The sequence below is a fragment of the Podarcis tiliguerta genome (assembly GCF_965153285.1).
Source record: "Podarcis tiliguerta genome assembly, chromosome: 3".
In the NCBI taxonomy this organism is placed as follows: domain Eukaryota; kingdom Metazoa; phylum Chordata; class Lepidosauria; order Squamata; family Lacertidae; genus Podarcis; species Podarcis tiliguerta.
Genome location: NC_139536.1, coordinates 1,487,677 through 1,500,290, shown reverse-complemented (window position 1 = coordinate 1,500,290; position 12,614 = coordinate 1,487,677). Strand labels below are relative to the sequence as shown.

Here is a 12,614-nt window from a genome sequence, read left to right as displayed (position 1 = left end):
GGTTCCCAGCAGCAGAAGAAATGTCTGTTCAGACAACGTGTCATGCTGGGTCGCCCTTTCCGCTCCAATCTACGGTGGTCGCAGGAGCATAAGAATATCTGTGCTCATTTCAGCTGATAAAGTCATGCCTTCACTTGGTGACTTGCAGGAGAAGAAGAGTTTCCAAACTAGCTTCTTTTAGGCCAAAGGTGATTGATGCAGGATTAATGTGCAGGCAGAAAGTCCTGCTGGGAATATTAGAATTGTGGAGTTGGAAGGGACCTCCAAATGTCATCTAGTCGGAACCACAGTGGTGCAGGAATCACAGCTAAAGAATCCTTGTGTGTGTGTTTTTTAAATAATATTTATTAAAAGTTTAATAGTATCAGAAAAAAGGGAAAAAAACCAATTTAACAAACAATACATCAAAAATAAAAAGAAAAAGAAAAAAACAATACATCAAAACAACAAGAAAAACAAAAACATTTAAAAACATGTCCAATATTTCCATATCTTTACCTTTCATTTACTTGTTTCATCGACCTCCTCACACCTCTCTTTTTTGTATTCTAGTTCAATTAGCTATTTCAGCAAATCCTTTCCATCTTTCTCCATGTTTTGTTCTATAATTTATCTTAGCGCAATCTAACAATCAGTTTTTGCTTAATTCTTTATAACATTTCTGCTAAAACCCTATAACTTCATTCCAGTATTTTTCTAACATTCATTAATTTTGCAGTATTTCTGTAGATATACTTTAAATTTTTTGCAATCTTCTTCCACCAACTCTTCTCCCTGGTCTCAGATTCTGCCAGTCATTTCCGCCAATTCCATGTAGTCCATCAGCTTCATCTGCCATTCTTCCCGGGTGGGTAGCTCTTGTGTCTTCCAATACTTTGCGATGAGTATTCTTGCTGCTGTTGTAGCGTACATAAAAAAAGTTATTTCCTTCTTTGGCACCAATTGGCCCACAGCTAAAGAATCCTTGATGGATCCACTCTCTGCTTAAAAACCTCCAGTGAAGGAGGGAGTCGGTCCCACTGTCCAATGGCTCTGACCATCCGAAGGTTCTTCTGAATGTTTAGTCGGAATCTCCTTTCTTGCAATTGGAATCCATTGGTTCAGATCCTCCCCACTGGAGCATCAGAAAAGCTTGCTCCATCTTCCATGGGAAACCCTTAAGGTGCGAGAAGATGTCTCTCATATCACCTCTCAGCCTGTTCTTTTCTCCAGGCTAAACATCCCCAAGTCCCTCAACCATTTGTGGGCTGATCTGCTGCCAGGCTGCCACCTAAACCCTTGAAGGAGCAGGTGGTGCTGTGGTCTAAACCACTGAGCCTCTTAGGCTTGCTGATCAGAAGGTCGGCAGTTCGAATCCCCGCGACGGGGTGAGCTCCCGTTGCTCTGTCCCAGCTCCTGCCAACCTAGCAGTTCGAAAGCACACCAGCGCAAGTAGATCAGTAGGTACCACTCCGGTGGGAAGGTAAATGGCATTTCCGTGTGCTCTGGTTTCCATCACGGTGTCCCGTTGCGCCAGAAGCGGTTTAGTCATGCTGGCCACACAACCCGGAAAGCTGTCTGTGGACAAACGCCAGCTCCCTCGGCCTGACAGTGAGATGAGCGCCGCAACCCCATAGTCGCCTTTGACTGGACTTAACCGTCCAGGGGTCGTTTAAAGGTAAAGGTAAAGGGACCCCTGACCATTTGATCCAGTTGTGGCTGACTCTGGGGTTGCGGCGCTCATCTCGCTTTATAGGCCGAGGGAGCCGGTGCACAGCTTCTGGGTCATGTGGCCAGCAGGACTAAGCCGCTTCTGGCGAACCAGAGCAGCGCACGGAAACGCCGTTTACCTTCCCGCCAGAATGGTACCTATTTATCTACTTGCACTTTGACATGCTTTCGAACTGCTAGGTTGGCAGGAGCAGGGACTGAGCAACGGGAGCTCACCCCCTCGCGGGGATTCGAACCGCCGACCTTCTGATCGGCAAGTCCAAGAGGCTCATTGGTTTAGCCCACAGCGCCACCCGCATCCCAACCAGGGGTCCTTTACCTTTACCTTATCTAATCCTTTGAAAATTATTCCAGGCCACGAGCGACCTAGACATCAAGTGGGCTAGAGGCAAGGCACAATGCCAGCCTTCCTTCATCTGTTCGCACGTGAACGCGGCGTGGTCCCCGCAGCTGGTTCCCATTTGACACGCGCTGCAACATGCATCATAAAAACACACAGGCCGTTGATTGGAAGCAGCTGAGTGTCAGCGCTCTGGCTGTGACTCCGGCCTCCCGCGATGGAAGGAAAAAGGGTTTGCCTTTTAGGAAGATGCTTCACACTGCAGCAGGGAGTGAGAGTCTATGGCGTGGGGGGGGGACCCTGCTGCAATGTGAGGATCTGCTCAGACCCCCAAGGTGCGCTGCTGCTGCTGCTGCTATGACTGCCGTCTCAGCGCATTGAACTTTTTGCACACTGCCAAAATCCCAGACCTGGGTCTGTGCATAGTTAAACTGTGGAACTGCCTCCATAGTCATCCTGACAAGACAGAAGTATTGTTTTGGGGGGACAGGGGGCGGGCTGGTGTGGGGGACTCCCTGGTCCTGAATGGGGTAACTGTGCCCCTGAGGGACCAGGTGCGCAGCTTGGGAGTCATTTTGGACTCACAGCTGTCCATGGGGTGCAGGTCAATTCTGTGTCCAGGGCAGCTGTTTACCAGCTCCATCTGGTACACAGGCTGAGACCCTCCCTGCCCGCAGACTGTCTCACCAGAGTGGTGCATGCTCTAGTTATCTCTCGCTTGGACTACTGCAATGCGCTTTACGTGGGGCTTCCTTTGAAGGTGACCCAGAAACTACAACAAATCTTGAAAGACTTACATTGGCTCCCAGTACGTTTCCAAGCACAATTCAGAGTGTTGGTGCTGACCTTTAAAGTCCTAAACGGCCTCGGCCCCGTATGCCTGAAGGAGCATCACCACCCCCATTGTTCTGCCCAGACACTGAGGTCCAGCGCTGAAGGCCTTCTGGCAGTTCCCTCCCTGTGAGAAGTGAAGCTACAGGGAACCAGGCGGAGGGCCTTCTTGGTGGTGGCACCCGTCCTGTGGAACGCCCTCCCACCAGATGTCAAAGAGATAAACAACTACCTGACATTTAGATGACATCTGAAGGCAGCCCTCTTTAGGGAAGTTTTTAATGTGTGACATTTTAATGTATTCTCAATCTTTGTTGGAAGCTGCCCAGAGTGGCTTGGGAAACCCAGCCAGATGGGCGGGGTACAAATATTATTATTATTATTATTATTATTATTATTATTATTTTCAAATCCAGCTTGCAGGTTTCCCACAGTTATCTGATTGGCTTCTGTGAAAACCGGGTGCTCAGCTAAACCGACCATTGGCGTCCTAGAATTGATGCAATGGACAAAGTCTGAGTCTCCCTAGCTGCCTGGAAGCTGGCAATAATCACTTAGTGATGAGAGCACTCTGCATATGCTCAGAGTCCCCCTTTATTTCTCCCACACACCTTTCAGGACAAGAGTTCCTGATTTTGGAGCTGAGCCTTGGATCAAACAAAGCCCTAGATTTGGGGTGCCAAGCCGGGACCATCTCCCCTCCTCCTCCCTTAAGATTTGAGCCCCTGTTGCCGCAGCTTCAGCAAAGTCTCCCCCACTTCCCTGGCCCAGCTCCTCCGAGTGCTGTTTATCCTTCCTGCTGCTGAGCTCTGTTATTTTAAATTTTTTTTATTGCTATGGAAAAAGAGTGCAATGCACAGCGAGCTGGCGCAAGCCAGAACCACCCCTGGGTACCGCCTCAGACTGGCCAGTTATGTGCGTGGCCTGGCAGGATGCTCTGAGTCAATACAGGATTGCGTCCCAAGCCGACGGGGCTGTGAGCTTGCAAATGCCAGCTGGGGAGGCAGAACCTCCTGGAGGTTTTCTTTGGCTTTTTCGGGGTGGGAGCTGAGCGCTTGAGGCTGCTGTTGATCTCCCTCCTTGCAGATCCCAGCACACTGAGTTCCCAGACTCTCCCAGCCAGGTAGCCAGATATAAGCAGTTCTGGGCTGGATCCTCAAGGAGAACATCACACAGTTGCCTGTGACATGTTGCAGGAAGACACCAGCCCAGAGGCGCCTCCGGGCAGTCTCTGGGAGACCTGTTTGTTTGCAAATGTCCCGGCTCAGCTTCCAAATCCTAGAGGCCCAGAAAAAGAGCCAAGAATCTCAGCAAGACTGCTTTGCTTCTGTCGACCCTGTTAACGGAGAAATCTGAGGGCTCCCTTGGACAAAAAACAAGGACACCAGCCAGGAATAGCAGAGCAAAAGAGCAGCCAGTCGGCTTGGTCTTGATTGAAGACTGTCGCGACTGGATTCCCACCTGCCACCAGGTGGAACAGGATGGAAGCCCCCAACAAAAGAGAACCCAAACTTTTATTAGCTGCTAATCCCCATGTTACACCCCCCCCAAACTACATCATGGTTACATCATGAAAGGGGAGGTCTGGTGGCAGGAATCTGAGCATCCTGGACCCTGCCCCATGGTTCCCCTTGCCCTCCACCAAACACCCATCAAGTGGAACAAAAGAGACGTTTACATTTCCCTGTTTCCCAGCCAAGTTCATCACACCCTTTTGTCTTCATCTGGGTTTGTTATTTCTGGAATGGCTACCTGTCTGGCACTCAGGTGTCAGGATGCCAGGGATTATCACTCAGGCAGAGGGGCTGCTGAGTAGCTGAGCTCACAGGTCTAGACGAATTTCTGAAGTTTTCCCGGTAAGCCGGTACATAGATACAGTTATCAGTGAATTCTTACATTTGGTATTCTGCAGCAAAGGCCCTTTGAAAAGATAGGAAGAAACTGTGATGAAGTGTTTTGTGGGGATAAATCACAAAAGTCCCAAAAGTGACTGATTTTGGTAGTGGGCTGCATGTGCATGATATCTGCTGGAGGGGCAACCCCCCCCCCCAACCTATACACAAATTCCTGCAACAGCCCTGATCCAACAGTCTCTCCTTATGTCTTCAAACACGGTATACGGTGTGGATGGACAGCTGTGAGTCCAAAATGACTCCCAGGCTGCGCACCTGGCCCTCCAGGGGCACAGTTACCCCATTCAGGACCAGGGAGTCCTCCATAGCTGCCCACCCCCTGTCTCCCAAAACAGTACAGTGGTATCTCTGGATGCAAACAGGATCCGTTCTGGAGCCCCGTTTGCATCCTGAAGCGAAAGCAACCCGCGTTTGCGCATGCGCGGGTCGTGATTCACCTCTTCCGCGCATGCCTGTGACGTCATTTTGAGCTGCGAAACCTGGAAGTAAAGCGCTCCGTTACTTCTGGATTGCCGCGGACGCAACCCGAAAACACTCAACATGAAGCTACTTCAACCCGAGGTACGACTGTCTTGTCAGAATTCAACCTCAATCTGTTGACCGCCATCCATCCTTAGTTGTTGCTCTTACAACTCAGATCATTACTTTGGGATGCCGATGAGGATATTCAAGTGGTCATTTTTCTTACACAGAAGCCTGTACGGTTCAGCAATCTCTTCTATGGGATCCCAAGCCTCACTGGGCACTTGTTGTTGTTGTTGTTGTTTAGTCGTTCAGTCGTGTCTGACTCTTTGTGACCCCCTGGACCAGAGCACACCAGGCCCTCCTGTCTTCCACTGCCACCCGCAGTTTGGTCAAACTCATGCTGGTAGCTTCGAGAACACTGTCCCACCATCTCATCCTCTGTCGTCCTCTTCTCCTTGTGCCCTCCATCTTTCCCAACATCAGGGTCTTTTCCAGGGAGTCTTCTCTTCTCATGAGGTGGCCAAAGTCTTGGAGCTCCAGTAGCATGTTGGACGCCTTCCGACCTGAGGGGCTCATCTACCAGCGTCATAACTTTTATATACCTGTTGTCTTTGTCCATGGAGTTTTCTTGGCAGGGATGCTGGACTGGCTTGCCGATTCCTGCTCCAGGTGGATCACGTTTGGTCAAAACTCTCCACTATGACTTGTTCATCTTGGGTGCCCTGCTTGGCAGAGTTGATAGCTTCTCTGAGTTCTTCAAGCCCCTTCGCCACGGCAAGGCAGTGATCCATGAAGGGGCACTGGGCACAGGAGGCCAAAAATTGGAAAGGGGACCCAGGGCATCATCCAGACTGACCCCCATCACAATCTCATAGTGGTACACATCCCGAGATGTTGTTGCATAGTTTGCTGTCACTGACCCCATATTTCTTCCTCTCTTCCAGGTGTCCCTGGCCCTCCTGGCCCTCGAGGATTCAGAGGCGAAGTTGGCGTCAAAGGGCCGACCGGGAGCAGAGGAGCGAAAGGCGACTCCGGGAGCCTGGGGCCACCGGGGGCCCCAGGAGCCCAAGGCCCCCCAGGAAACCCAGGCCCTGCAGGCGAGAGAGGCCTCGTGGGCGCCAAAGGCCTCCCTGGCTTCAAAGGGGCCAAGGGAAGCTTCGGACAAGGGGGCGCCAAAGGGCAAGCGGGCCCCAAGGGCGATGTGGGGCCCCCAGGGCCTGGGGGGCCACCGGGACCAGCTGGACCTCCTGGGCTGCAGGGGAAGCCGGGAATCCCAGGGAAAATGGGGCCGCCGGGCTCAATCGGGCCGACCGGGCCAAAAGGGGACCCTGGGATCCAGGGGCGGCCGGGGTTACCAGGGCCCCCGGGGCCCCCGGGAATATGAGCAGTTCCTTTGTCCCCCGCATAAAAGGGGGGGTGGTAGATGTGTTGGAGGTGGGCAGGCAGACAGACTCTTTTTGACTGCAGGCAGCTGCCCCCCACATCCATGGAAGGTCCCACCACCCCAGCTCCTGCCCTCATTTATTCTGCACAGTTCGGGGCACCGTTTGCAGCAGCTTTGGGGAAAGTGGAGAACCATCCAAGGCGAAGAGTTGCAGCTGCTAAACTCTGGACACCCTCCCGCCTCGTGTCAAGCACCTACTTTGCCTGCCACACCCCCCGCCCAGCCCATGACCACTGAGATTGAACCGCTAAACAGATCCCCAGATCCCTGGCAATTTGCCCTTCCAAAGACTCCTTTGGAAGTGAGCCAGTGTGGTGTAGTGGTTAAGAGCGGTGGACTCGTAATCTGGTGAACGGGGTTCGCTTCCCTGCTCCTCCACATTCAGCTGCTGGGTGACCTTGGGCCAGTCACGCTTCTCTGAAGTCTCTCAGCCCCACTCACCTCACAGAGTGTTTGTTGTGGGGGAGGAAGGGAAAGGAGAATGTGAGCCGCTTTGAGACTCCTTCGGGTAGTGATAAAGCGGGATATCAAATCCAAACTCCTCCTCCTCTTCTTCTTCTTCTCCTTTGGTCAACCTATGCGTGAGCCGGGGAAAGATGCGAGGGTGTTTTCCACTGCAGTGGAAGAGCAAAATTTGTGCATGTGTGTGCTGGGCCTGGGGGTTAACCCGAGCCATGCGGTCCAGGTCCAGTCCAGAATCCGAAGGTTCCTCTAAGAGTTAGTCCGACAGGGCCAAGGCAGGACACGAGGCAGGAAACCAGGCAAGGACAGGTACAGGGTCTCAGGCAGGATCAAGCATACAGCAATGTTGCTCCCGCAACCTGGGACAGGGTCCGACAGCCTTTTCTCTCTGTCGGGGTAATGTCTGGTCCTGATCCCCCGGCGACTCACCTCGCTGTTTCGCCCGAAGGTGAGCACTCCTCCTGCAAGTACTCAGGTCTCTCCTTCTCTCAGACCTGAGTCTCTGCAGCTCGGGAGACGGCGGTGGGTGACTAGACCCAGGGGCCACCTCAGCCTCCCCTGTCCCAACCGGTAGTGGAGCAGCTGTAAGTGATGGCCCAGCTGGAGGCAACGAGGTCATCCCCACATCTGGAGCCAGGGCAGGATCAGGCCCCTGACTCGGCCCAGCTGGTGCTTGTTGCAGGGGAACCTGTGCAGACTGGGGCTCTTCAGGATCAGGCCCCATGCTAGGTTCAAATGCCACCTGAGGCAAAGGATCCGGTGCGGACTGAGACTCCTCCAGTTCCGAGTCTGAGCCCAAGTCCCAGACCATCACAATGTGTAGATTTGGGTGTGTGCATATGTGTGTGTGAAAGAGGTTGCCACCTTTTCCCCTTGCCCTGCTCCTGCGCCTTTTAGCAGCAGCCCAACACAAAAAGACATCGTTAAACTATGGAACTCCCTCCCACTGGAGATTGCCACCAACTTGGATGGCTGCACAGTCAGAGGCAGCAGTGCGTCTGAACACCAGTTGCTGGAAGTCACAGGAGAGGAGAGGGCTATTATGCTCGGATCCTGCTAACAGCCTTCCCATTAAGGTATCTAGTGGGCCACTTTGAGAACAGGATTCTGGACTGACCCAACCCAGCAGGCTCTTCTTAGCTGACGATACTCTTCCTCCCTCCTGCTCCCATGGGAGGAAAAGCCTTAGCTGCTACATTTCCGGATGTGGGTTGTTGCAGAAAGCAGAAGAGCAGGGCAGGCGGCACAGATGTTCAGCACTCCCAGTAGAACATCTGCAGGCTGTTTCCCACGATTCCCGTTTCTCCCATAGCAGCAGAAAAAGAGAGCCGGTTAGGACAGGCCGTAGTTCATTGGTAGAGCCCAGGCTTTGCGTACAGAAGGCGGCCTCACGTTTGATCCCTGGACTCGCCAGTTGAAAGGCAGCAGATCAGGGATGGGTGTCTTGCTTTGCACAAGACCCTTTTAGGCAGAGCTGCTGGCCGTCAGAGTAGCCAGGTTTGGAGATGGCCTCGTCAGTCATAAGGGGGCAGAGCAGCTGCCTTGAGTGCAGAAGGCCTTGGGTTAAACCCCCAACAGTATGTCCAGGTAGAGGGGGGAGAGACTCCCATGAACCCAACGGCCTTCCTCTGTTGGCTGGAATCACAGAATCGTTGGCCAGAACTGCAGAGTTGGAAGGAACCCTCCAGAGGCCATCTAGCCCAACCCCCTATTGCAGCTGAATAATCCCCAACAGGTGGCCACCCAGCCCCTGCTTAAAAGCCTCCAGTGATGTCCTGAGGAGGCTGATCTGTGACTCTCCAGGGACTCAGCCAGAGGAGAGTTTTTCCTCCAGAACCTTCTGGAGATCCTGCCAGAGATTGATCCCGGAATCTTTCACGTGGAGAGGCTACAGAATTCCGTCTGAACTTCTGGGCTGGATCCACAGAACCGTGTTCTAGCCTCTCTCACCTTCGCACAGTGAACACCTCCGTTTGAGGAACTGGTGCCCCACCACCTGCAGGTCAGCCAGGCAGGGTGGCAACATGCCAGCTCTGGCTGAGGAAGACTGTGGTGGGCTGGAGGCAGCTGCAAACACCCCAAAAAGGGTGTGCATGTGCCCCACAATCCCAAAAGGTGCCCCCAAGGTACCCTCTGCAGCGGTGCAAAGGACTGTGGGGCGCAAGCTCATTCACCCTCCAAAATATTGTGGCCCGTTCTTGCGACAGCCGTGCGTGTGTTGTGAGGATCGGTTGCAGTGCTTCCCGTTGCGTGCGTGTTGTGTTGTTTCTGTGCGCCCGTGCGCCCGTTCCATGGTGCAGCTGGTTTGCGTCATCAGTCCCCCGCCGAAGTGTAACCCTGGTATCCATGTATCATGTAACAGCAGCCACATGTATAATTTCCAGACCAATAAAGATACGGATGTACAAGTCTCATCGCCTGACTCCCTTGGGCGCAGGGCAGAGGGTGGGCACCCCCCTAAAATCAAGGAGAGATGGAGGGCAAAGGGGTCCCAGCTTGTAGCCTGCATTCAATCAGAGAGCTGTTTAAAGGCTTCATAAAGAGTTTGATATAGGGGGGGGGCACACACACACACACCCCTTTTCTTACTCACTGGTAAAGCACGTGTAACATATCCATATTTTCATTCCATTTATTTATATCCCAGCTTTTGCCTCAAGGCAGCTCACACAATTTAAAACAACACAGATAAAACCCAAAACAAACTGGGGAAGATAATAATTACCTTTTTTGCCCCATAAGACGCACTTTTTCTTCCTAAAAATTAAGGGGAAATGTCTGTGCCTCTTATGGAGCGAATGTGTGGTCCCTGGAACCGAATTGCCCAGGGGCAAAAAGCAGATCATGCTTTCTTTTCTTTTCTTTTCTTTTCTTTTCTTTTCTTTTCTTTTCTTTTCTTTTCTTTTTTTTGAAAGAGGGAAGGGGGTGTTGAAACAAAGCCGCTGATCATTTGCCGATCGGGAGAGAGATAAGGGACCCTAGAGATAAAGGATGCTGCCTGGGTTGGAGGGGAAGTAAAGACAGCAAACTTGCAGGGGGGGGGGGGAGAGAGAGGAAGACTAAAGCAATAAGGAGAGAAATTAGAAGAAGAGGAGGAGCAAAAAACTCCTCCAGCTAAGGAGGAGACACTAAGGCAAACAAGAGGGCAGGGAGGATTGAAAGGAAACAGCTGATCGGTGGGATAGGAAGAGAGATAAGGAACTAGCGGCTGCCTGGGAGAGGAGAGGCAAAAGCCCATGGATCCTCAGGATTTTTACATTGGGTCACCCCAAATTCACCATCAGATCACATAGCATGTCCATGGCTACAGCCGGCACCAAAAAAATCACGCACCCACTGTTTCGTGGGGCCGCAATGGCACAAAAACGTGGTTACAAAGCACAGATCCACATGGATCCTCAGGCTTTTTGCATTGGGTCACCCCAAATTCACCATCAAATCACATGTCTGTGGCTACAGCATGAATCACAAACATCATACATCCACCGTTTCATTCAGAATGTTTTTTTCTTGTTTTCCTCCTCTAAGAACTAGGTGCGTCTTATGGTCAGGTGCATCTTATGGAGCGAAAAATACGGCAAACCGTAATGAAGCTCTGATAGATATATTAAAATGCAGACAGTTCTTTGTTTGTCACTATGCTATGCATTTTTTGTGTTTTTATACTGTAAACTGCCCCGTGATCCATGGATGAAGGACGGTACAGAAATTTAATAAACGATAATAGTAACGATAATAATAGCAGCACAGCGTTGCTCCAAGCCCTTTCCTTAAAAACAAGCCAGTTCCCTAAGGCCAGATGGAAGAAGAAAGTCTTCACCTAGCAGTGGAAAGACAACAAGGAGGGAAACAGTAATAATTATAATTATAATTTATTTATACCCCGCCCATCTGGCTGGGCTTCCCCAGCCACTCTGAGCGGCTTCCAACAAAATATTAAAATACAGTAATGCACCAAACATTAAAAGCTTCCCTAAACAGTCTAGCTTCTCTAGGCAGGGAGTTTCAAAGTTGCCTCTCCAACATTTCCACCAAGCAGGCCTGGGAGGCTGGAGAAGATCTCAGAGCCTGGGTAGGTTCATGCAAAGAATTTATGGCATTTCAGATGGTTGGAGGTAAGATGTATATAATTCATGCAGCCCCCTTGGAAAAGGAAAAAATAAAGTTGCCCCACTCTCATCGAGTTATGTCCCACCATTTTCAAACACGGTTTCTTCCTCCCAGCCCATTTGAGAGCATGCTCTCTCTTTTTTTCATAGAATCATAGAGTTGGGAGAGACCACAAGGGCCATTGAGTCCAACCCCCTGCCAAGCAGGAAACACCACCAGAGCACTCCTGACATATGGTTGTCAAGCCTCTGCTTAAAGACCTCCAAAGAAGGAGACTCCACCACACTCCTTGGCAGCAAATTCCACTGTCCAACAGCTCTTACTGTCAGGAAGTTCTTCCTAAGGTGGAATCTTCTTTCTTGTAGTTTGGATCCATTGCTCCGTGTCCGCTTGTCTCCCAAGTGAAATGGACTAGACCAGAAGCCCCATAATCTGGTCCAGTTAATTTCTCCCATACAGTGGCAAGGATTCCCCCAAGGCACACGCTAATGGAATTGCCTTTGAAAAGGGAACAGAAACTTCAGAATACAGTGGTACCTCAGGTTAAGTACTTAATTCGTTCTGGAGGTCCGTTCTTAACCCGAAACTGTTCTTAACCTGAGGTACCACTTTACATAACAGGGCAGCACAATTTCTGTTCTCATCCTGAAGCAAAGTTCTTAACCCAAGGTAATATTTCTGGGTTAGCGGAGTCTGTAACCTGAAGCGTATGTAACCTGAAGCGTATGTAACTCGAGGTACCACTGTACAGAAGCCTGCTTTTCCAATAGTCCAATGTGGATCATCCGATCTCGTTGCACCTTCCTTGGCTCCCAGTGAACTATATGTAAACTCGTGCACCGGCTAAGGTCCTCAGCTGAGGCCTCATCCTGCTTCCAACTAGGTCAGAAGAGCAGAGAAGGTTAGGAGAGCTCAGAACAAAGAGCTTCTTTCCTTCCTTCCAGCATTTCAGTCTTGCCAAGGATGACAAAATAATAATAATAATTGGGGGGGAAGACATTGCAAAATACATAAATGGTGCAACAGCCAGCAAAGCTGGAAAACCAAAACAAGATAAATAAAACAGAAAAGAGCATAACAGAGAACAGCAGAGCAGAGCAAAAATGAGAAAAACAAAAGCCAGAGATCTTTAATCATAAGAACTGAATAAAGTTCAAGAGCTGCCAAAAATAACGTTTTGACCAGGCGCCCCAAATCAAAGAAAGAGCCAGTCTGTTTCTTGCACAGAGTTCCAGGGCCTGGGAGCCAACACTGAAAAGGTCTTCCCTTCATACCCTGCCCATCTTAGGGGGTGGCCCTGCCAGGGGTGCCAACTTGAATAAAATATTGGGGCAGAAAC

At 50.9% G+C, this 12,614-nt stretch overlaps 1 protein-coding gene across 2 annotated transcripts in view; it reads left to right on the top strand.

Moving 5' to 3' along the window:
• SCARA3 (scavenger receptor class A member 3) overlaps positions 1–12,614 on the top strand; it is an 83,099-nt gene that overhangs the window by 34,905 nt on the left and 35,580 nt on the right. The window contains exon 6 of one of the 2 annotated variants that reach the window (XR_014509252.1): positions 6,204–7,014. Coding sequence is in view for 1 of the 2 variants with exons in the window: in XM_083432648.1 (XP_083288774.1) it covers positions 6,204–6,643 (440 nt within the window). In the remaining variant the exon portion in view is untranslated. Of the gene's footprint in view, positions 1–6,203; positions 9,576–12,614 lie in introns of those variants that run through there. The other variant, XM_083432648.1, reaches the window with a different exon arrangement.